This window comes from Rutidosis leptorrhynchoides, chromosome 8 (assembly GCF_046630445.1).
Source record: "Rutidosis leptorrhynchoides isolate AG116_Rl617_1_P2 chromosome 8, CSIRO_AGI_Rlap_v1, whole genome shotgun sequence".
In the NCBI taxonomy this organism is placed as follows: Eukaryota; Viridiplantae; Streptophyta; class Magnoliopsida; order Asterales; family Asteraceae; genus Rutidosis; species Rutidosis leptorrhynchoides.
This window is the reverse complement of record NC_092340.1, coordinates 72,215,364-72,233,860: the sequence shown is the minus strand read 5'-3', so window position 1 is coordinate 72,233,860 and position 18,497 is coordinate 72,215,364. Positions and strand designations below refer to the sequence as shown.

The 18,497-nt window shown below is 37.7% G+C and overlaps 1 protein-coding gene and 1 non-coding gene across 2 annotated transcripts; one reads left to right on the top strand and one right to left on the bottom strand.

The window, feature by feature from the left end:
- The first annotated feature begins 1,330 nt into the window (after window positions 1-1,330).
- LOC139865458 (small nucleolar RNA R71) lies at window positions 1,331-1,437 on the top strand. Its single transcript, XR_011764977.1, has one exon. It is a non-coding gene; the product is annotated as a small nucleolar RNA R71 (small nucleolar RNA).
- Window positions 1,438-15,790: 14,353 nt separating this feature from the next.
- Window positions 15,791-16,321, bottom strand: LOC139863525 (uncharacterized). The gene has a single exon (XM_071852150.1). It carries the CDS (start codon window positions 16,319-16,321, stop codon window positions 15,791-15,793), a length of 531 nt encoding a protein of 176 aa, XP_071708251.1.
- Window positions 16,322-18,497: the final 2,176 nt, after the last annotated feature.

The following is an 18,497-nucleotide window of genomic DNA, read 5'->3' as shown; positions in this document are numbered from 1 at the left end:
GCCCTTAGGATATCGAATTGTATGATCGGCAAGTTGGATTGTCATTTTGGTTGGTGACAAGTCTCCTAACTCTAATCTCCTGTAGAGAGAGTAGGGGATTAGGTTGATACTTGCTCCTAAATCTGCTAGCGCATGAATGGTTCCAGATTGGTAGATTGAACACGGGAAAACGAATCGGCCCGTATCTCCTAGCTTAGGTGGTAGAGAGTTTCTGAGTAATGCAGAGCATTCTTCACTCAGTGGAATTTTGTTAGATTCTGGTATCCTCTCCTTTGTAGATAGAAGCCTTCGGATGTATCTCTTCTGGTTGGGAACTTTGGACATGGTGTCTAGGAATCTGCCATCTAGTTTAAAGGAATCAAGCTTGGATGGTTCTTCTTGTAGCCTTCCAGGATAAGGTACACGAACTGGAGTTTCAGGGGTTAGCTTCTGAGTATATGTTGATTTGTTCTTGAGCCTAGTTGACCTTCTCCGTGGTTCTTCCTCTGGGATTACGGAATCCATTTGCTTTGCTTCTTCTATGTGGGGATTCTGGATAGTATTACTTGGCAATCTTCCCAGCGGTCGGGTTTCAAGGCGTTGTGATAACTGTCCGAGCTGTGTTTCCAAACTTTTGAGCAGAGCCAATTGATTTCTCATTAGTATCTCCGTCTGATCTTGTCTGGTTGCAGTTCTCTGATTTAACTGTTGTTGTCCTTGGATGAACTGAGTTAACTGATCATCAGCTCCGAGAGTGGGGTTAGTTGCTTTTGTAATCTGGGTGGTAGGGGAATTCTCCTCAACTGGGGGACCAGTGAGTGGAAGTGGTTGATCGTAGGTCAATTGAGATTGTTGGACTGGATAAGGTGGATAGCGATAGCGGAAAGGTTGATTGCTTCGTTGAAATTGATTAACACTTGGTGGTTGATTGAATCCGGGATTTGGTGGACGAGCTGGGTATTGAACGTAACAGACTAAACCGTCAGGGTTTTCGTACTCAACTTGATAGTCTTCAGTGGGTTGCGAGTTGGTACAATTAACACAAGCCTGAGCTTGATTAACCTGCTGCGGTTGAGTCTTCAATTCTCCGAGTTGCTTTGCAAGAGATTCCATCTTATCCGTGAGGGATTTGATGGCCTCCGTTTGATTATTAAGTGCAGAGAGTGGGGCAGATGATGAAGTTGTTTTACCACTGTTCCAGTCATGATGATGCATCGTCATGTTCTCAAGCAATTCCCATGCTTCATCTGCGGTTTGATTCATCAGATTCCCCTGAGCTGCTGCATCGATCGTCGTCCTATGATTTACCGTAAGACCATTGTAGAAGGTACAGATTTGGGCTGACCGTTCTAACTGGTGATTAGGGCATTTCTTTAGCAGGGTTTTGAAACGCTCTCATGCAGTGTAAAGAGATTCATCATAACTTTGTTTGAAGTTAATGATGTCATTCTTCAGTTTGGTTTGTTTAGAAGGAGGGAAATATTTTGTTAGGAATTTAGTCGCCATCTCCGTTCATGACGTGATGGAATCTTTTTCCAGTCCTTCAAACCAAGTTTGAGCATGATGAGTGAGAGAATAGGGGAACAAGTATAGCCGGGCTATATCTTGTCCTATCTCTGGCTGTTCGTAGGAGTTCGAAAGAGATATGAATTTATCAAGGTGAGAATTAGGATCGTCATTCGGTAATCCATGAAACTGACAGCTATTTTGAATGAGCTGGATGATGTGATGTTTTAACTCGAACGAGTGTCCTTGAATCTCTGGAAATCTGATTAGTCCTCCTCGACCTTCAATCGAGGGTTTCGTGTTTTCTGCTAAAGTAACCCTTAACGCCATTTGGTTTCTGATTCGTGCTTCCTTGCATGCTTTAGAGATTATTGCGTCTGGATCAGGTACGAATAACAACGGCCTTGGTCTAGATGGGGTTTGGGTCATACACTAGGTATGCCTTTTTATTTTTAATTTTTCTCAAATAAGCTAAACTATAATAAGCTAAACTAATCTAATTCTAATTCTAAGGTAATCTAATTTAATCTAAGGTAATCTAAGGTAATCTAATCTAAGGTAAACTAAAGTAATCTAAAGTAATCTAATTAATTAACTAACTATCCTATGGTGGAATATGTTTTTGGTTCTGGCTACTGATTCCCTCGTATTTCGGTAACAAAGCTTCGCACAAACTATTCAACAAACCAAGTGGCCAGGCCGACTACGGAGAGGCAGGATCCTTTTGGTCCCAATATAATTGGCGACTGTTCGGAAAATCCAATAACCAAGTCCGTGTATAATTGTCTTTCTTAGACACCACTAAATGCTTGCGAATAAGTTTGATAGAGAGCAGGATTGCCTGATACCAGTTCCCTGGCAGCGGCGCCAAAAACTAGCAGATCTCCTGATATGACCGAAACGGACGGTTTTTATTTGCACGGTGTCGTTAGGCCGTGGCTCGCCAGGATCAGCCACTCGTGGGAGAGGGTACTGTTTTAAATTTATATTTAGCAGGGCCTAAATCTTACTACTCCTTATAAGTAAGGAAAGTATGACCTAGAGTCGTATTTTTGAGATATCAGTAACATCGAACCTATATTGTAGCCTAAGATAGTTAGGGAGTAGTGAATATTTATTTTGGGATTTTCTAATTTATAAGATAGATAAAGTAAATGCGATAAAATTTGTAATTCAGATAAGGTTAAAGTAAGTGCATACTATGACTTCATCAGTTATTCTGCCGAGATTATGGAATGCTGGCTCATGAATAAGCAGAGGCCCTGTATTCATTACACTGGTCCTAAACGCCCCTGTCATAAGACATGTCACTGGGTACTGCGTTAGGCTTGAAGATTCTGAATAGACAGCAACGTCCCTTACCCCCGACGCCCGTGCAGTCTGACTACAGGCATACACGTTCAGACGGCTCATCCAATTGAGCGACTCGGTTGGGTGACGTATTAACATTCCAAAATGGTCTAAACTTTCTTAAGCATAATAGAATACATGGTTTACCATATCCGAGAGATGTGATGTGCTTCAATGCTTTCGTTAATGATTGGTAAAAGATAGTTAGGCCCTTAAAAAGAGTTTAACTATAAAGAACACCATGGCCAAGTCGAGTCTGACTTCCATGAACACGTTCGGTTATCCTAACGGTCCAATCCTTTATGTGTCTAAACAAACAGTTCCTTAATTAACTAAGAATCCCTCAAGCGGGGTGCAATGCTTGAGACCGCGTTATGGTGCAGTGTACTGGTCAACACTAACCGTGTTCTATGGCCTTACTTAGCAGAGGTACAGCTTACAACAATCGTTGTGCTTCAGCGTGAACGTACGAAGTTTATATGCTTGGTGACTACACTAGCATGGTCGGGGACCGACAATGTACTAAGGGTCTAGTCAGATGTTTCACTACGAAAGAGTCCTCAGTCGGAATCCAAAGCTCGATAGACTTACTACAACCGGTGTGCCTCGGTCGATCTTACATTGTATCCGAGAGACTTCTCTTACCAAGGGGTGACACAGATAGTGTACTCTGAATCGGAGTTCGCGACTTCCCAATAACAGAGCCTATAACTACGTTCTATTAGTTTGAAAAGCGATTGAGTTTAAAGCATAATCGGAAAGCATTTCAACAGCATACACAGACCATAATATTATTTCGGCATTATAACTACTTACATCATAGCATACACTAAAGATAACTACTCGCTAATCATGGCAATAATATCATAAAATATTATATAAGATAAAGGATAGAAGTACCAGTAGATTAAACGAGTTTCGAATACAAAAGTGACAACTTCAAGACTCCAGACTGCTCCTAATACAATATTCAGCGTTCGCCTCCGGGTACTTAATTTCCCGCTCGGAGGTGAGAAGACCTTGAAAGTATGACTAATATTGTACAAGAGAGAGAAAGAAGTGAATTGAAGTGTGTTTTGGAATGAATGACAAAGACACTTTAAATAGACTTGAAAATTTGCCAAATACGCCTGGCAGGCCGTTTGGCAGGCCGTATGCAAGGTAGGCCGTTTGGTGGCTCGTGTGGTGGCACGTATATGGCAGGCCGTTTCCATACTGGCAGGCCGTATGGCAGGCCGTATGGCTTGCTGGTCAGCCTGAATTCCCTGGATCGTAACTTTATTTCTTGTCTTTCACCGTTTTCGCTCTAGAATCTTCGTTTTAGCTCCGATTCTCTTGATTCTTTTTGCTCCGTCTTCGTAATTACTTGTTCTTCAATTCTAACTGACAAAGTAGGTATTTTGCCGACAAAGTTCGAATCTTTCTTGTTTTTGGGCCTTAATACCGGGGTGAAAACGTGACTTTTTAGCCGATATCAACGCCAATAAATTGACGCTTGCTCTTGCCTCATTTAATAGAGCCGTAACTTATATATATATATACATATATATATATATATATATATATATATATATATATATATATATATATATATATATATATATATATATATATATATATATATATGAAAACGTACCTTAGACTGTTGTGCGGTGCTCAAGCCATATCAAGAAATGCTACACTAAAAGAACAATAACCATATATGACCACATACTAATAACCATAGACACACCTATGCATACACATCTACATACAAGCATGCAAACAAACATACAAACATACATACATACATATACACCCACATACACCTAAGCACCCACATACATACACACCCACAAACACCATAGACATACCTAAGCATATATATATACATACATACATACATAAATACATAAATACATACATCCATATATACATACCTATATACCTACATCCTAACCGAAACATACTTAAAATATACATACATGGAACACACCTGCGAACATACATACACCCCTTCACGCATACATACATACAAACATACACATTAACCTACCTACATACGCATATATACATACGAGAACAAACGAACATACGTTCATAAAGATACCTAATGCAACCATAAATGCACACATACAAACAAGCGTATACATGCATACCCAGGAACACACACACACAAAAGTATGCAAGCATCCATACCCTAAACCCTAAATATGCGTACATACAAACACATACATCCATACATAAACCTACATACCTGCACACAAGAACCTACCCAATTACCAAGAGGGGGTCCTGGTAAAAAACAACGAAAAAACATTATGCACGAAGAAACAAACATACATAAACATTCATGCGTAGATCACATTAAAAGAAGACACAAACACACAATAACAAAGACCCACATACCCACATACACACATACGTACCAAAACCTACTCGTCTATTCTAATTTTAGTCCTCCACGCATTCCTATCAGAAGTCATGTCCTCGGTCAATAAAAGCTCCTTCAAGTCAAGCTTTATTCTATCCTCCCACCTACGTGTGGGTCTACCCCTTCTCCTTACACCGTCAACCGTAAGTGCCTCGACCCTCCTAACAGTTGCAGTATGAGGTCACCTTCTCACATGCCCAAACCATCGAAGTCGTTCTTCTCTTAGCTTGTCGATAATGCTTCTAACTTTCAAGTTCTCCCTAAAAACACAATTTGGAATCATATCCAACATGGTTTTACCGCACGTCCACCTAAGCATCCTCATCTCCGCCACCTCCATCCTTCTCTCTTGCGCCTTCGTCAATGGCCAACACTCTGATCCGTATAGCATGGCAGGTCTAATTGCCACCTTGAAGAATTTCACTTTCAGCTTAAAGGGTGTCTTCTTGTTGCATAAGACTCCAGTCGCTGCTCTCCACTTTACCCACCCTACCTTAATGCGGTGGGACACATCCTCATCTATCCTCCTCGATTTGTGGAGTATCGAGCCTAGGTATCTAAACGAAGTTTGTGGATGCAGGATCTGGTCTCCAATGCATATGTTCACTCCATCCTCTTGTTCATCATCGTTCCTATGGAAATCACATCTAAGATATTCCATTTTTTGTCTACTAATTTTTAGACCATTGCTTTCTAAGGCCACCCTCCATTGCTCTAGTCTTCTATTAAGCTCCTCCTTAGATTCGGAAACAAGCACAATATCATCGGCAAAAATCAAGCACCAAGGGATACACTCTTGTATCCCATGAGAAAGCTCGTTAAGGATCAAAGCGAAAAGAAAAGGGCTAAGGACAGATCCCTGATGCGGGCCTACTTCTATTGGGAAAGCTTCGGTACTTCCCACTGGTGTTCGAACGCAAGACTTCGCCCCTTCATACATATCCCTAATAACACTAATATATTTACTCGGGATACTTCTACCATTAAGAGTCTTCCAAATCAAGTTTCGTGGAACGCAATCGTAGGCCTTTTCCAAGTCTATGAAAACCATCTCTAAGTTCTGTTGCTTTTCTCTATACTTCTCCATCAGGTTCCTAATGATATGGATTGCCTCTATCGAAGAGCGCCCTGGCATGAAACCAAATTGGTTCTCCGAAATCTTTGTTATGCGTCAAAGTCTAGTCTCAATCACTCTCTCCCAAAGCTTCATAGTATGACTAAGTAGTTTTATGCCTCTATAATTATCGCAGATTTGGGCATCCCCCTTGTTCTTATAGATGGGGATAGTCTCGCTTAGTCTCCATTCCATAGGCATTTTAGTGCTTCGAAACGTCATATTGAAAAGACAAGTCAACCACCTAACACCATCCTCGCCAAGGCACCGCCACATGTAACGACCGGTCAAAATCGCTATTGACGCAGCACGTTAATCATTGATTCTACAGTGAGGTTTTGATCTCTATATGATACGTTTTGATAAAATATTGCATTCATTAAAATAAGTGACTTTCTAAACATAGAAAGTTATAAACATGTAGGCGAGTTCTTAGGTATAAGCAAAACCCCGAAATACATAAGTCTTTAATTTACAGGTTGACATCACAGTCCAATTATTTATTACACAACGCAGTTTTATTTTGAATGCAATAAACTTTGTACAAAGCATGAGAGACTCCATGCAGGCAACAAGTACATCACAGCGGAAGTATTCTAAGGACCTGTGAATAAAACATGCTAAAAAGTCAACACGAATGTTGGTGAGTTATAGGTTTAATTGCTCGAGTCATAAACATATATAAAGATAGACCACAAGATTTCATCAAAAGTTTATCAATAGATTCTACGTAACAGAGCACCCTGGTAACTAAACTTAACGCTATAGTGATAATTACCCCATTCGTTTTAATACACGCAAACCAACGTGTCTTAAACTCAAATAACATACGTCCGTTAAAAGGCTAGCGCTCTAGCTCGGACGGGGATGTCAAGCCCTATGGATCCATATACAATTATTCGCGCCCACCAGTCCATATCCTATGTACTGGCAGCTACTAGTTACCAAAGCTAAGGGATTTTCAGTTTAAATCAGTGTCGAATTTTGTATGTACTTGTGTCTTATTGCGTTTAAAATAAATTGCATGTATTCTCAGCCCAAAAATATTTAAAGTATTTAAAAAGGGAGACTATAACTCACAGTTCAATATTGAGACTCAATATTGTAGGCAAATTGCGTAAACGTAATGATGGTAGACGACTGTATGGTTGACCTTGAATTCAAGAACAATACCCCGAACAATACCCAATATTTCCTTAGCTAAAAACGGTTTGAAACCCGAATTAAAAATACCCTTGTATATACCTTATTATTATTAAACTTAAATTTAAAATTATAATTATAATTAAAATATAAATATTGAATATAGAAGAAGAAAAATATGTGAGAATCCGTCGAGCAAACTGGCATTTTTATAGTACATTTTCATTTACTGTAGCTCATGCGATCGCATGAGTTTTCAGTGTTTTTGCCATGCTATCGCATGGTCGCCTTTTTCGATTTTGTTTGCTAGTTCGTCGATATCAAATAGTGTTTACTGCAGCAAATAGTGTTTACTGTAGCAAATAGTGTTTACTGTAGCAAATAGTGTTTACTGTAGTAAATAGTGTTTTACTGTAGCAAAGTCGTTTTTACAGTAGCAATTAGTGTTCTACTTGTACATCTTATAATATATATATATATGTATATTTACATAATATTAAATCATATAGAGAATTGGTTTAAATTAGTCAAAATTTTCCGGGTCATCACATAACCTCCCCGTTAAAGAAAATTTCGTCCCGAAATTTTGAGTAGTACCTGTTTTATGAGCGATATCAGTGAACAAATGTGGATACTTTTGCTTCATTTGATCCTCACGTTCCCAAGTAAACTCGGGTCCTCGTCTAGCGTTCCAACGAACCCTAACTATCGGTATTTTGCTTTGTTTTAATTGTTTGACCTCACGGTCCATGATTTCAACAGGTTCTTCGATAAAATGGAGTTTATCATTGATTCGTATTTCGTCAAGAGGAATTACGACATCCTCTTCAGCTAAACATTTCTTCAAATTTGACACGTGAAATGTGTCATGAACACTACTAAGTTCTTGTGGTAGCCTTAATCGATAAGCAACTGCTCCAATTCTTTCGGTGATTTCAAAGGGTCCTACGTACCTAGGACTTAGCTTTCCTCGTTTACCGAATCGTACAATGCCTTTCCAGGGTGACACTTTCAACATGACTTTGTCGCCCACTTGAAATTCTAGCGGTTTTCTTCTTACATCAGCATAACTCTTTTGGCGACTCATGGCCGTTTTCAATCGCTGTTGTATTTGAATGATCTTTTCGGTGGTTTCGTGAATAATTTCTGGTCCAGTAAGTTGTCTTTCTCCTACTTCACTCCAACAGATAGGAGATCTGCACTTTCTACCGTAAAGTGCTTCAAATGGCGCTGTGTTGATGCTCGTATGATAGCTGTTATTGTATGAAAATTCTGCCAACGGTAAGTGTCGATCCCAACTGGTTCCAAAGTCAATCACGCATGCCCGTAACATGTCTTCCAATGTTTGTATTGTTCTTTCACTTTGACCATCTGTCTGTGGGTGATAAGCGGTGCTCATATCTAATCGAGTTCCCAATGCTTTTTGTAATGACTGCCAGAGACGTGCTGTGAATCGGGTGTCACGATCAGATATGATGGAGATAGGTACACCATGCCTGGAAACTACTTCCTTCAAATATAGGCGTGCTAATTTCTCCATACTGTCTGTCTCCTTTATTGGTAGAAAGTGAGCAGATTTAGTTAGACGATCAACTATCACCCAAATAGTATCATGACTACTTGTAGTCCTTGGCAATTTTGTAATGAAATCCATGGTTATTCTTTCCCATTTCCACTGCGGAATTTCTGGTTGTTGCAGTAATCCTGACGGCTTTTGGTGCTCAGCTTTGACCTTTGCACACGTCAAACATTTGCTTACATAAGTAGCAATTTCTGTCTTCATATTAGGCCACCAATAAAACTTCTTGAGATCGTGGTACATTTTCCCATTTCCTGGGTGAATTGAGTACCTCGTTTTGTGTGCTTTATCCAGTACTAGTTGCCTTAGATTACCATGTTTTGGTACCCATATCCTATCAGCAAAATACAGGGTTCCATCGGCTTTTTCTTCAAGCTGTTTTTCTAACCCTCTGCTCATTTTGCCTTTTTCATTTTCTTCTTTTAAAGCCTCTAACTATGCTGCTTGAATTTGCTTTGTGAGATCAGTACGAATTGTAATATTCAAAGCTCGGACCCTAAGAGGTTTTACTCTTTCTTTTCGACTTAGGGCATCAGCTACAACATTAGCCTTTCCGGGTTGGTAACGGATTTCACAATCGTAATCATTTAACAACTCTACCCAGCGACGTTGCCTCATATTGAGTTGTTTTTGATCAAAAATATGCTGAAGACTCTTATGGTCAGTGTACACTGTACACTTGGTGCCATATAGGTAGTGTCTCCATATTTTGAGTGCAAAAACTACTGCTTCAAGTTCCAAATCGTGCGTCGTATAGTTCTTTTCATGAATTTTTAGTTGTCGTGAGGCATATGCGATAACTTTTGTGCGTTGCATTAATACACATCCTAAACCTTGGCGCGATGCGTCACAATAGATCACGAAATCATCATTTCCTTCCGGTAATGACAAAATGGGTGCAGACGTTAACTTCTTCTTTAATAACTGGAATGAGGATTCCTGTTCCGTGGACCAATCATACTTCTTTCCCTTTTGAGTCAATGTAGTTAAGGGTTTGGAGATTCTAGAGAAATCTTGAATGAATCTTTGGTAGTAACCAGCAAGACCTAAGAATTGGCGGATTTGTGTTGGAGGCTTCGGTGTTTCCCATTTACTAATGGCTTCGATCTTGGCGGGGTCAACTTTAATTCCATGTTTACTGACAACATGGCCCAAAAATTGTACTTCTTGTAACCAGAAATCACACTTCGAAAATTTTGCGTACAATTCTTCTTTCTTGAGTATCTCTAGTACCAGTCTTAAGTGTTGCTCATGTTCTTCCTTTTTCTTCGAGTAAATCAATATGTCATCGATAAAAACAATGACAAATTTGTCTAAATACGGTCTATAGATGCGATTCATTAGATCCATGAATACTGCTGGAGCATTAGTTAATCCAAAAGGCATGACTAGAAATTCATAGTGACCGTAACGGGTTCTGAATGCGGTTTTAGGAATATCTTCTTCCTTCACTCTCAGCTGATGATATCCGGAGCGTAGATCAATCTTGGAATAAACACTTGATCCTTGCAATTGATCAAACAAATCATCAATCCTCAGTAATGGGTACCGATTCTTGATCGTTAATTTGTTTAATTCTCGGTAATCTATGCACATTCTCATAGATCCATCCTTCTTCTTGACGAACAGAATAGGAGCACCCCAAGGTGAAAAACTGGGACGAATAAATCCACGGTCCGATAATTCTTGCAACTGGTCTTGTAATTCTTGTATTTCTGAAGGTGCAAGTCTATATGGGGATCGGGCTACAGGTGCGGCTCCTGGTATGAGATCAATCTGGAATTCTACACATCTGTGTGGAGGTAGCCCCGGTAATTCTTCTGGAAATACTCCGGGATATTCTCTTACAACCGGCATATCATTAATGCTTCTTTCTTCAGTATCGATCTTCTTTATGTGTGCCAGAATAGCATAACAACATTTTCTTATAAGTTTCTGGGCCTTTATACAGCTGATAAAGTTCAGCTTTGAGTTGCTCTTCTCCCCATAAATAATTAATGACGTTTCATCCTTACGAGGGATGCGAATTGCTTTCTCAGTGCAAACAACTTCCGCTTTTGTTTTGGACATCCAGTCCATGCCAACAATTACGTCAAAACTTCAAAACTTCCTAATTCTACTGGTATCAAATCGATTTTGAAGGTTTCACCAGCGAGATTTATTTCGCAACCATGGCAAATTTTATCGGCTTTTATCAGTTTACCATTAGCTAATTCAATAGTATATTTATCGTCTAGAGGCAATGATGCACATTTTAGTTTAGAACTAAAGTCTTTACACATATAACTTCTATCAGCACCCGTATCAAACATAATAGAAGCTAGTTGATTATTAACGGTAAACGTACCCGTGACAAGATTAGGATCCTCACGTGCTTCACTGGTACTAACATTAAATGCCCTCCCACGTGCGGGTTCTTTGTTCTTCTCCTTATCAGGGCATTGATTTATAAAGTGACCAGACTTCCCGCATCCATAACATTTCTTGACATCGGTCAGTTTTGTCTTTACTTCAGAAACGGTGGCATAACAATCTTTCACCACATGTCCTTTCTTGTTGCACTTATCACAGACCACTTGACAATAACCTGCATGATGTGTGTAACATCTTTTGCAGAACGGATGAGGTCCCTTATAGTTTGGACTAGCAGTTGCCCCATCTTGTTTACCTTTAAAAGTTTCTTGTTTCTTCAGTTGAGTACTTTTGCCCTTATAGTCTTCCCATTTCCTCTTTCCTTCAGTTGTCTTGACTTCGGTAATTGGTGCCTTAATCGAACTCTCTGTGATCTGGTCCATGAGTTGGTGTGCCATTGTCATGGCTTCCTGCATCGTATTTGGTTTGTATGATGTAACATTTCCTTTGATATTGATCGATAAACCGTCAATATACATTTCTATCTTTCGTTTCTCGTTTGGCACCAATTCGGGACACAACAAGGCTAGTTCCATGAAACGCTTTTCATAGTTATTGAGATTCGCGCCGATAACCTTCAGATTACGTAACTCAGATTCCATTTTTTTGATCTCGTTTTGAGGACAGTACTCCTCGATTAGCATCTTTTTCAGTTCTTCCCAAGAGATATCATATGCCGTATCTATTCCTTCTACTTTAGCATAATTGTTCCACCAAGTAAGTGCACCGTCTTGCAACGTGCACGAAGCATACTTTGACTTGTCTCCGTTCGCACAATTACTGATTTTGAAAACGGACTACATCTTTTCAAACCATCGGGTTAGACCGACTGGTCCCTCGATTCCACTAAACGTCTGTGGTTTGCATCCTTGAAAAGTTTTGTATGAGCATCCGTTTCGTGAGTTTGTGTTTACGGCTATTGCTTTGGCTGCTACTTCGGCTGTTGCTTTTGCTGCCTCGGCTGCAGCAATTCTTTCATTCACACGTTTCTCGACTAGTTGCTCAAACTCAGCATCCGACATTTGAGACATGTTTCTTCAATAAACACAACAGATATAATTTAATCATATAGAATATTATAGGTAAAATGAGTTGTCAATAGTTAATCGTAGCATATTAATAATATGAACCGATTATTATAAAAGCTTTTTCTTCTTATTAGCATTTTATAATTATTTCTAGGGTATTACCTACCCGTTAAGTTCATACATAATAGCTAGTACAAGGAATTAACTACTAAAATCCTAATAATATTCCACTATGAAAAATTATAGCGAGTTACTACATTATTATGTAATAATAATAATAAGAATATTACTACAAATAATCATTCCATGCATTTATTATTAATAAACCAAAATAATACAATACCATACAATACTGATATTTTACATATGCTTATTTTACATAACAAGATAGAGTAGCACACATAAGCAATAGAATAGCGCATGGAAGATTTATGGTTGCGAGGTCGTTTATTCAGAACTATCAGAAACTTCTTCCCATTTGGTTCTCTCTGCCAATTGTTTGTGTGCACATGGTCCAACAGACATTCTGGCAGTGTATTTTATTTTTGGTTGGGGTTTTGAGGTACCCGTTGCCTCAGTGGGTTTAATACAATAAGGGTGGTTACGGATCGAATGGTCATGTTCCTTTTTAATAATTAAGGACTTTTTATTATTGTGGTTGTTTTTATTATCTATAGCAAGTTGGAATGTCTCCTTAGTGATCTCTTTTATTTCATTAGCGAAATCCTCCTCCTTACTGATCTCGTCTAATGACGAACTGTTTGAGTCATGTGTAGGAGAATATGATGACGAACTGCGAGAATATATACCGGTGGTCATGAACCGAAATCTGCCAGGCGTAATCGGCACAACCCGCCCGTCGGCGGTATATCTGGACCAATGTCCATATTTGTTTAGAAATGGACGATCCTCGTTTACTTCAGGGATCATGGGGTCATGCCAACGATACTGTGGCTCCGGAAAACTAGAGTTGGGTGGAGCTGGAACCTCCTCTGGGTTTACCGGGAGTTGAGATTCCCCGGCTAACACAATTTCTTCTTTAATAGGTATTGGAACGCCTTTTTCAGTTGTGGATAGAATAGATTCAGTGTCCGATTCCGAGTCATACAAAATGATAGGATTAGAAGAAGTCATCTATCACATAATTGAAACAACAGTTACGTTAGCATATAAATATATCACATATAATGTTTTTGACCAAATAATAAGCAAAAATCAGTAAAAACATATATGGTCATAGTCCAGACTCACTAATGCATCCTAACAATTACCAGTTAAACACACTAATGTAATTTCTGGTTCCCTATGACCTCAAGATCGGATACCAACTGTAACGACCCAAAATCGCTATTGACGCAGCACGTTAATCATTGATTCCACAGTGAGGTTTTGACCTCTATATGATACGTTTTGATAAAATATTGCATTCATTAAAATAAGTGACTTTCTAAACATAGAAAGTTATAAACATGTGGGCGAGTGCTTAGGTATAAGCAAAACCCCGAAATACATAAGTCTTTAATTTACAGGTTGACATCACAGTCCAATTATTTATTACACAACGCAGTTTTATTTTGAATGCAATAAACATTGTACAAAGCATGAGAGACTCCATGCAGGTAACAAGCACATCACAGCGGAAGCATTCTAAGGACCTGAGAATAAAACATGCTAAAAAGTCAACACGAATGTTGGTGAGTTATAGGTTTAATTGCTGAGTCATAAACATATATAAAGATAGACCACAAGATTTCATCAAAAGTTTATCAATAGATTCTACGTAACAGAGCACCCTGGTAACTAAATTTAATGCTATAGTGATAATTACCCCATTCGTTTTAATACACGCAAACCAACGTGTCTTAAACTCAAATAACATACGTCCGTTAAAAGGCTAGCGCTCTAGCTCGGACGGGGATGTCAAGTCCTATGGATCCATATACAATTATTCGCGCCCACCAGTCCATATCCTATGTACTGGCAGCTACTAGTTACCAAAGCTAAGGGATTTTCGGTTTAACTCAGTGTAGAATTTTGTATGTACTTGTGTCTTATTGCGTTTAAAATAAATTGCATGTATTCTCAGCCCAAAAATATTTAAAGTATTTAAAAAGGGAGACTATAACTCATAGTTCAATATTGAGACTCAATATTGTAGGCAAATTGTGTAAACTTAATGATGGTAGACGACTGTATGGTTGACCTTGGATTCAAGAACAATACCCCGAACAATACCCAATATTTTCTTAGCTTAAAACGGTTTGAAACCCGAATTAAAAATACCCTTGTATATACCTTATTATTATTAAACTTAAATTTAAAATTATAATTATAATTATAATATAAATATAAATATTGAATATAGAAGAAGAAAATATGTGAGAATCCGTCGAGCAAACTGGCATTTTTATAGTACCTTTTCATTTACTGTAGCTCATGCGATCGCATGAGTTTTCAGTGTTTTTGCCATGCGATCGCATGGCCGTCTTTTTCGATTTTGTTTGCTAGTTCGTCGACATCAAATAGTGTTTACTGTAGCAAATAGTGTTTACTGCAGCAAATAGTGTTTACTGCAGCAAATAGTGCTTACTGTAGCAAATAGTGTTTACTGTAGCAAATAGTGTTTTACTGTAGTAAAGTTGTTTTTACAGTAGCAATTAGCGTTCTACTTGTACATCTTATAATATATATATATATATATATATATATATATATATATATATATATATATATATATATATATATATATATATATATATATATATGTATATTTACATAATATTAAATCATATAGAGAATTGGTTTAAATTAGTCAAAATTTTCCGGGTCATCACACCACACCTCAATGGGGATCTGGTCCAGTCCTACAGATTTATTTCTCCCCATCTTTCGTAATGCCGCTCGTACTTCCTCTTCATTGATCCTCCCACAATCCATGTTGTTCTGGGATTGTTCTATATCAGAGTCTTGCAGATCTCCAGAACACCCGGGTCTTCCCCCAATGAAAAGAGATGAGAAATACCCTCCCCATCTTTTCCTAATTTCATCTTCCTGTACTAAGGTTTGACCAGCTTCATCTTTGATAAACTTGATGTTATCTATATCCCTACGCCTTCGCTCCCTAGCTTTGGCTATCCTATAAATATCATTTGCTCCCTCTTTGGTGTTTAGTTTCCTATACAAATCTTCGTATGCCTTATCCTTTGCACGGGCTACAGCCTTCTTAGCTTCTCTTTTGGCCTCTTTATATCTCTCTTCGGCCCTAGTTATATCCGCCGGGGTCCCTTCCCGACAAGTGGTGAGCTCCCTAAACTTAATTGCTTAAGCGCGACTTTGATTTGAACCTTGTCGCTAAGCCACCATGATTCTCTATCAGACTTGTGTCCTTTCGAAGTTCCTACTGCCACACCTAAAGCTTCCTTGGCTACCTCTCTAATGGTGGATGCCATACGATTCCACATGTGATCTGCGTCATCATAGGATATCATTTCAACTTCTGCATCAAATTTTTCTACCACCGAAGTTTTAAAAGTGTATGCCTTCTCTCCGTTCAACTTCCTCCACAGGATTTTAGGTTGGACGAGCCTCACACTCTTGGTGGCCCGTCTCCGAAGAACCAAATCCATGACCAACAATCTGTGTTGGGAGGAGCAAGTCAAGTCAGTCAGGACCTTACAGTCTTCACAAGTCCTAAGATCTCCTCTGTTAATTAACAAATAGTCAATCTGGGTACTATGACCCCAGCTATGGAAAGTTGCTAACTGCGCAACAGTCTTCCTAAAGAACGAATTCACCATAATCAAATCATGAGCTACAGCAAATTCGAGAATAGAGCGCCCTTCCTGTGATGACCCGAAAATTTTTGACCAAATTTAAACTTAATCTTTGTATGATTAACGTTTCCGACACGATAAGCAAAGTCTGTAAAACTGAATCTCAAATATTTTTTTTGAACTACTTTCATATGTTCAATTACCCTTTGATTGTAACGATTCGCGAACAATTATATGTAAATAGATACACACACACACACGCACGCACGCACGCACACACACACACACATATATATATATATATATATATATATATATATATATATATATATATATATATATACATACATACTATAACTAGAAAACGTAACAGAGTGTTGAGTATATGATACTGTGCATTAAACTTATTGGTTTGATTATCTGATTGATATATTTAACTACGGAGTTAAAAGATTATGCCAAATGATTGAATAAAAGATATTTATTGAGTCCCTTAAGGATTATGATATTATTACGGGTCTCTATTGTAAGACCCATGTTGATTTGGGAAATCATTCATTTTTAACGGTATTCGGAATAAATGGTAAAGTGTTTGTTTAAATAACGTAATTTAGACACATACAATAATAAGGAATATTAACTGTTGGAATTAGATATATGAATAATTTGCGATATGTATTTTAAAACGTATTTATTAATATTGAAAATATATATTTAACAATACGATAAAATATAATATTAACTTGGTTATAAAATGATTTGTTATCATATATATTAACAAATAACGAGAAGATGATTTATAGAAGTAAATGACCAAAACACTCAAATGTATAAGTTATATTTCGAATGGTATAGTTTATGGATAATTTAAGTCTATAATTTGACAAAGGTATGAGTCACGAAACGTAAAGAGCGAGTTTTCTTAGCGTACGAAGGGACATTCAAAAAACCAAAACCGGGACATAAGTCGAGTGACGACGTACGACTTATCGGAATAAAAATTACAAGTCACCTATACACGAGAATATAATATAATATATAATTAATTAATTTAAATTATATATATTATATATAATATATTTAAATATGTCGACGAACTACAAAACAAATCAGATGTGAGCTGTCCAGACAGGCCATGCGATCGCATGGCATTTGCACTGGAAGCCCATGCGATCGCATGGGAACCAGAATCAGCAAACACCTATAAATTTGATCGAGTTCAGTTTTCTGTCACACACACATATATCTTTCTTCCTCCGTATTATTATATATATATATATATATATATTATTATTATTATTATTATTATTATTATTATTATTATTATTATTATTATTATTATTAAGATTAAGATTAATATTATTATTATTATTAACCTTATTATTATTATTAGTAGTATTATTATACATAAAATACTACGACGAAGTCATGAGCGTGTCACTTTCAAAATGGGTTTTCAAGCGGGATCGAGCTAAGGAAATTATGGGTTATAACTATGGAGGTTATGGGTAATGTACGTGGGTATTATTTGAAATGTCCCGTTCTTATTGATTAAAAACGTTCCATATTAATTGATTTCGTTGCGAGGTTTTGACCTCTATATGAGACATTTTTCAAAGACTGCATTCATTTTAAAACAAACCATAACCTTTATTTCATCAATAAAGGTTTAAAAAGCTTTACGTAGATTATCAAATAATGATAATCTAAAATATCCTATTTACACACGACCATTACATAATGGTTTACAATACAAATATGTTACAACAAAATAAGTTTCTTGAATGCAGTTTTTACACAATATCATACAAGCATGGACTCCAAATCTCGTCCTTATTTAAGTATGCGACAGCGGAAGCTCTTAATAATCACCTGAGAATAAACATGCTTAAAATGTCAACAAAAATGTTGGTGAGTTATAGGTTTAACCTATATATATCAAATCATAATAATAGACCACAAGATTTCGTATTTCAATACACATCCCATAAATAGAGATAAAAATTATTCATATGGTGAACACCTGGTAACCGACATTAACAAGATGCATATATAAGAATATCCCCATCATTCCGGGACACCCTTCGGATATGATATAAATTTCAAAGTACTAAAGCATCCGGTACTTTGGATGGGGTTTGTTAGGCCCAATAGATCTATCTTTAGGATTCGCGTCAATTAGGGTGTCTGTTCCCTAATT

Coding starts and splice junctions, on each gene's coding strand:
- LOC139863525 (XM_071852150.1), bottom strand. CDS start 16,321: ATGGTGAATTCGTTCTTTAGGAAGACTGTTGCGCAGTTAGCAACTTTC.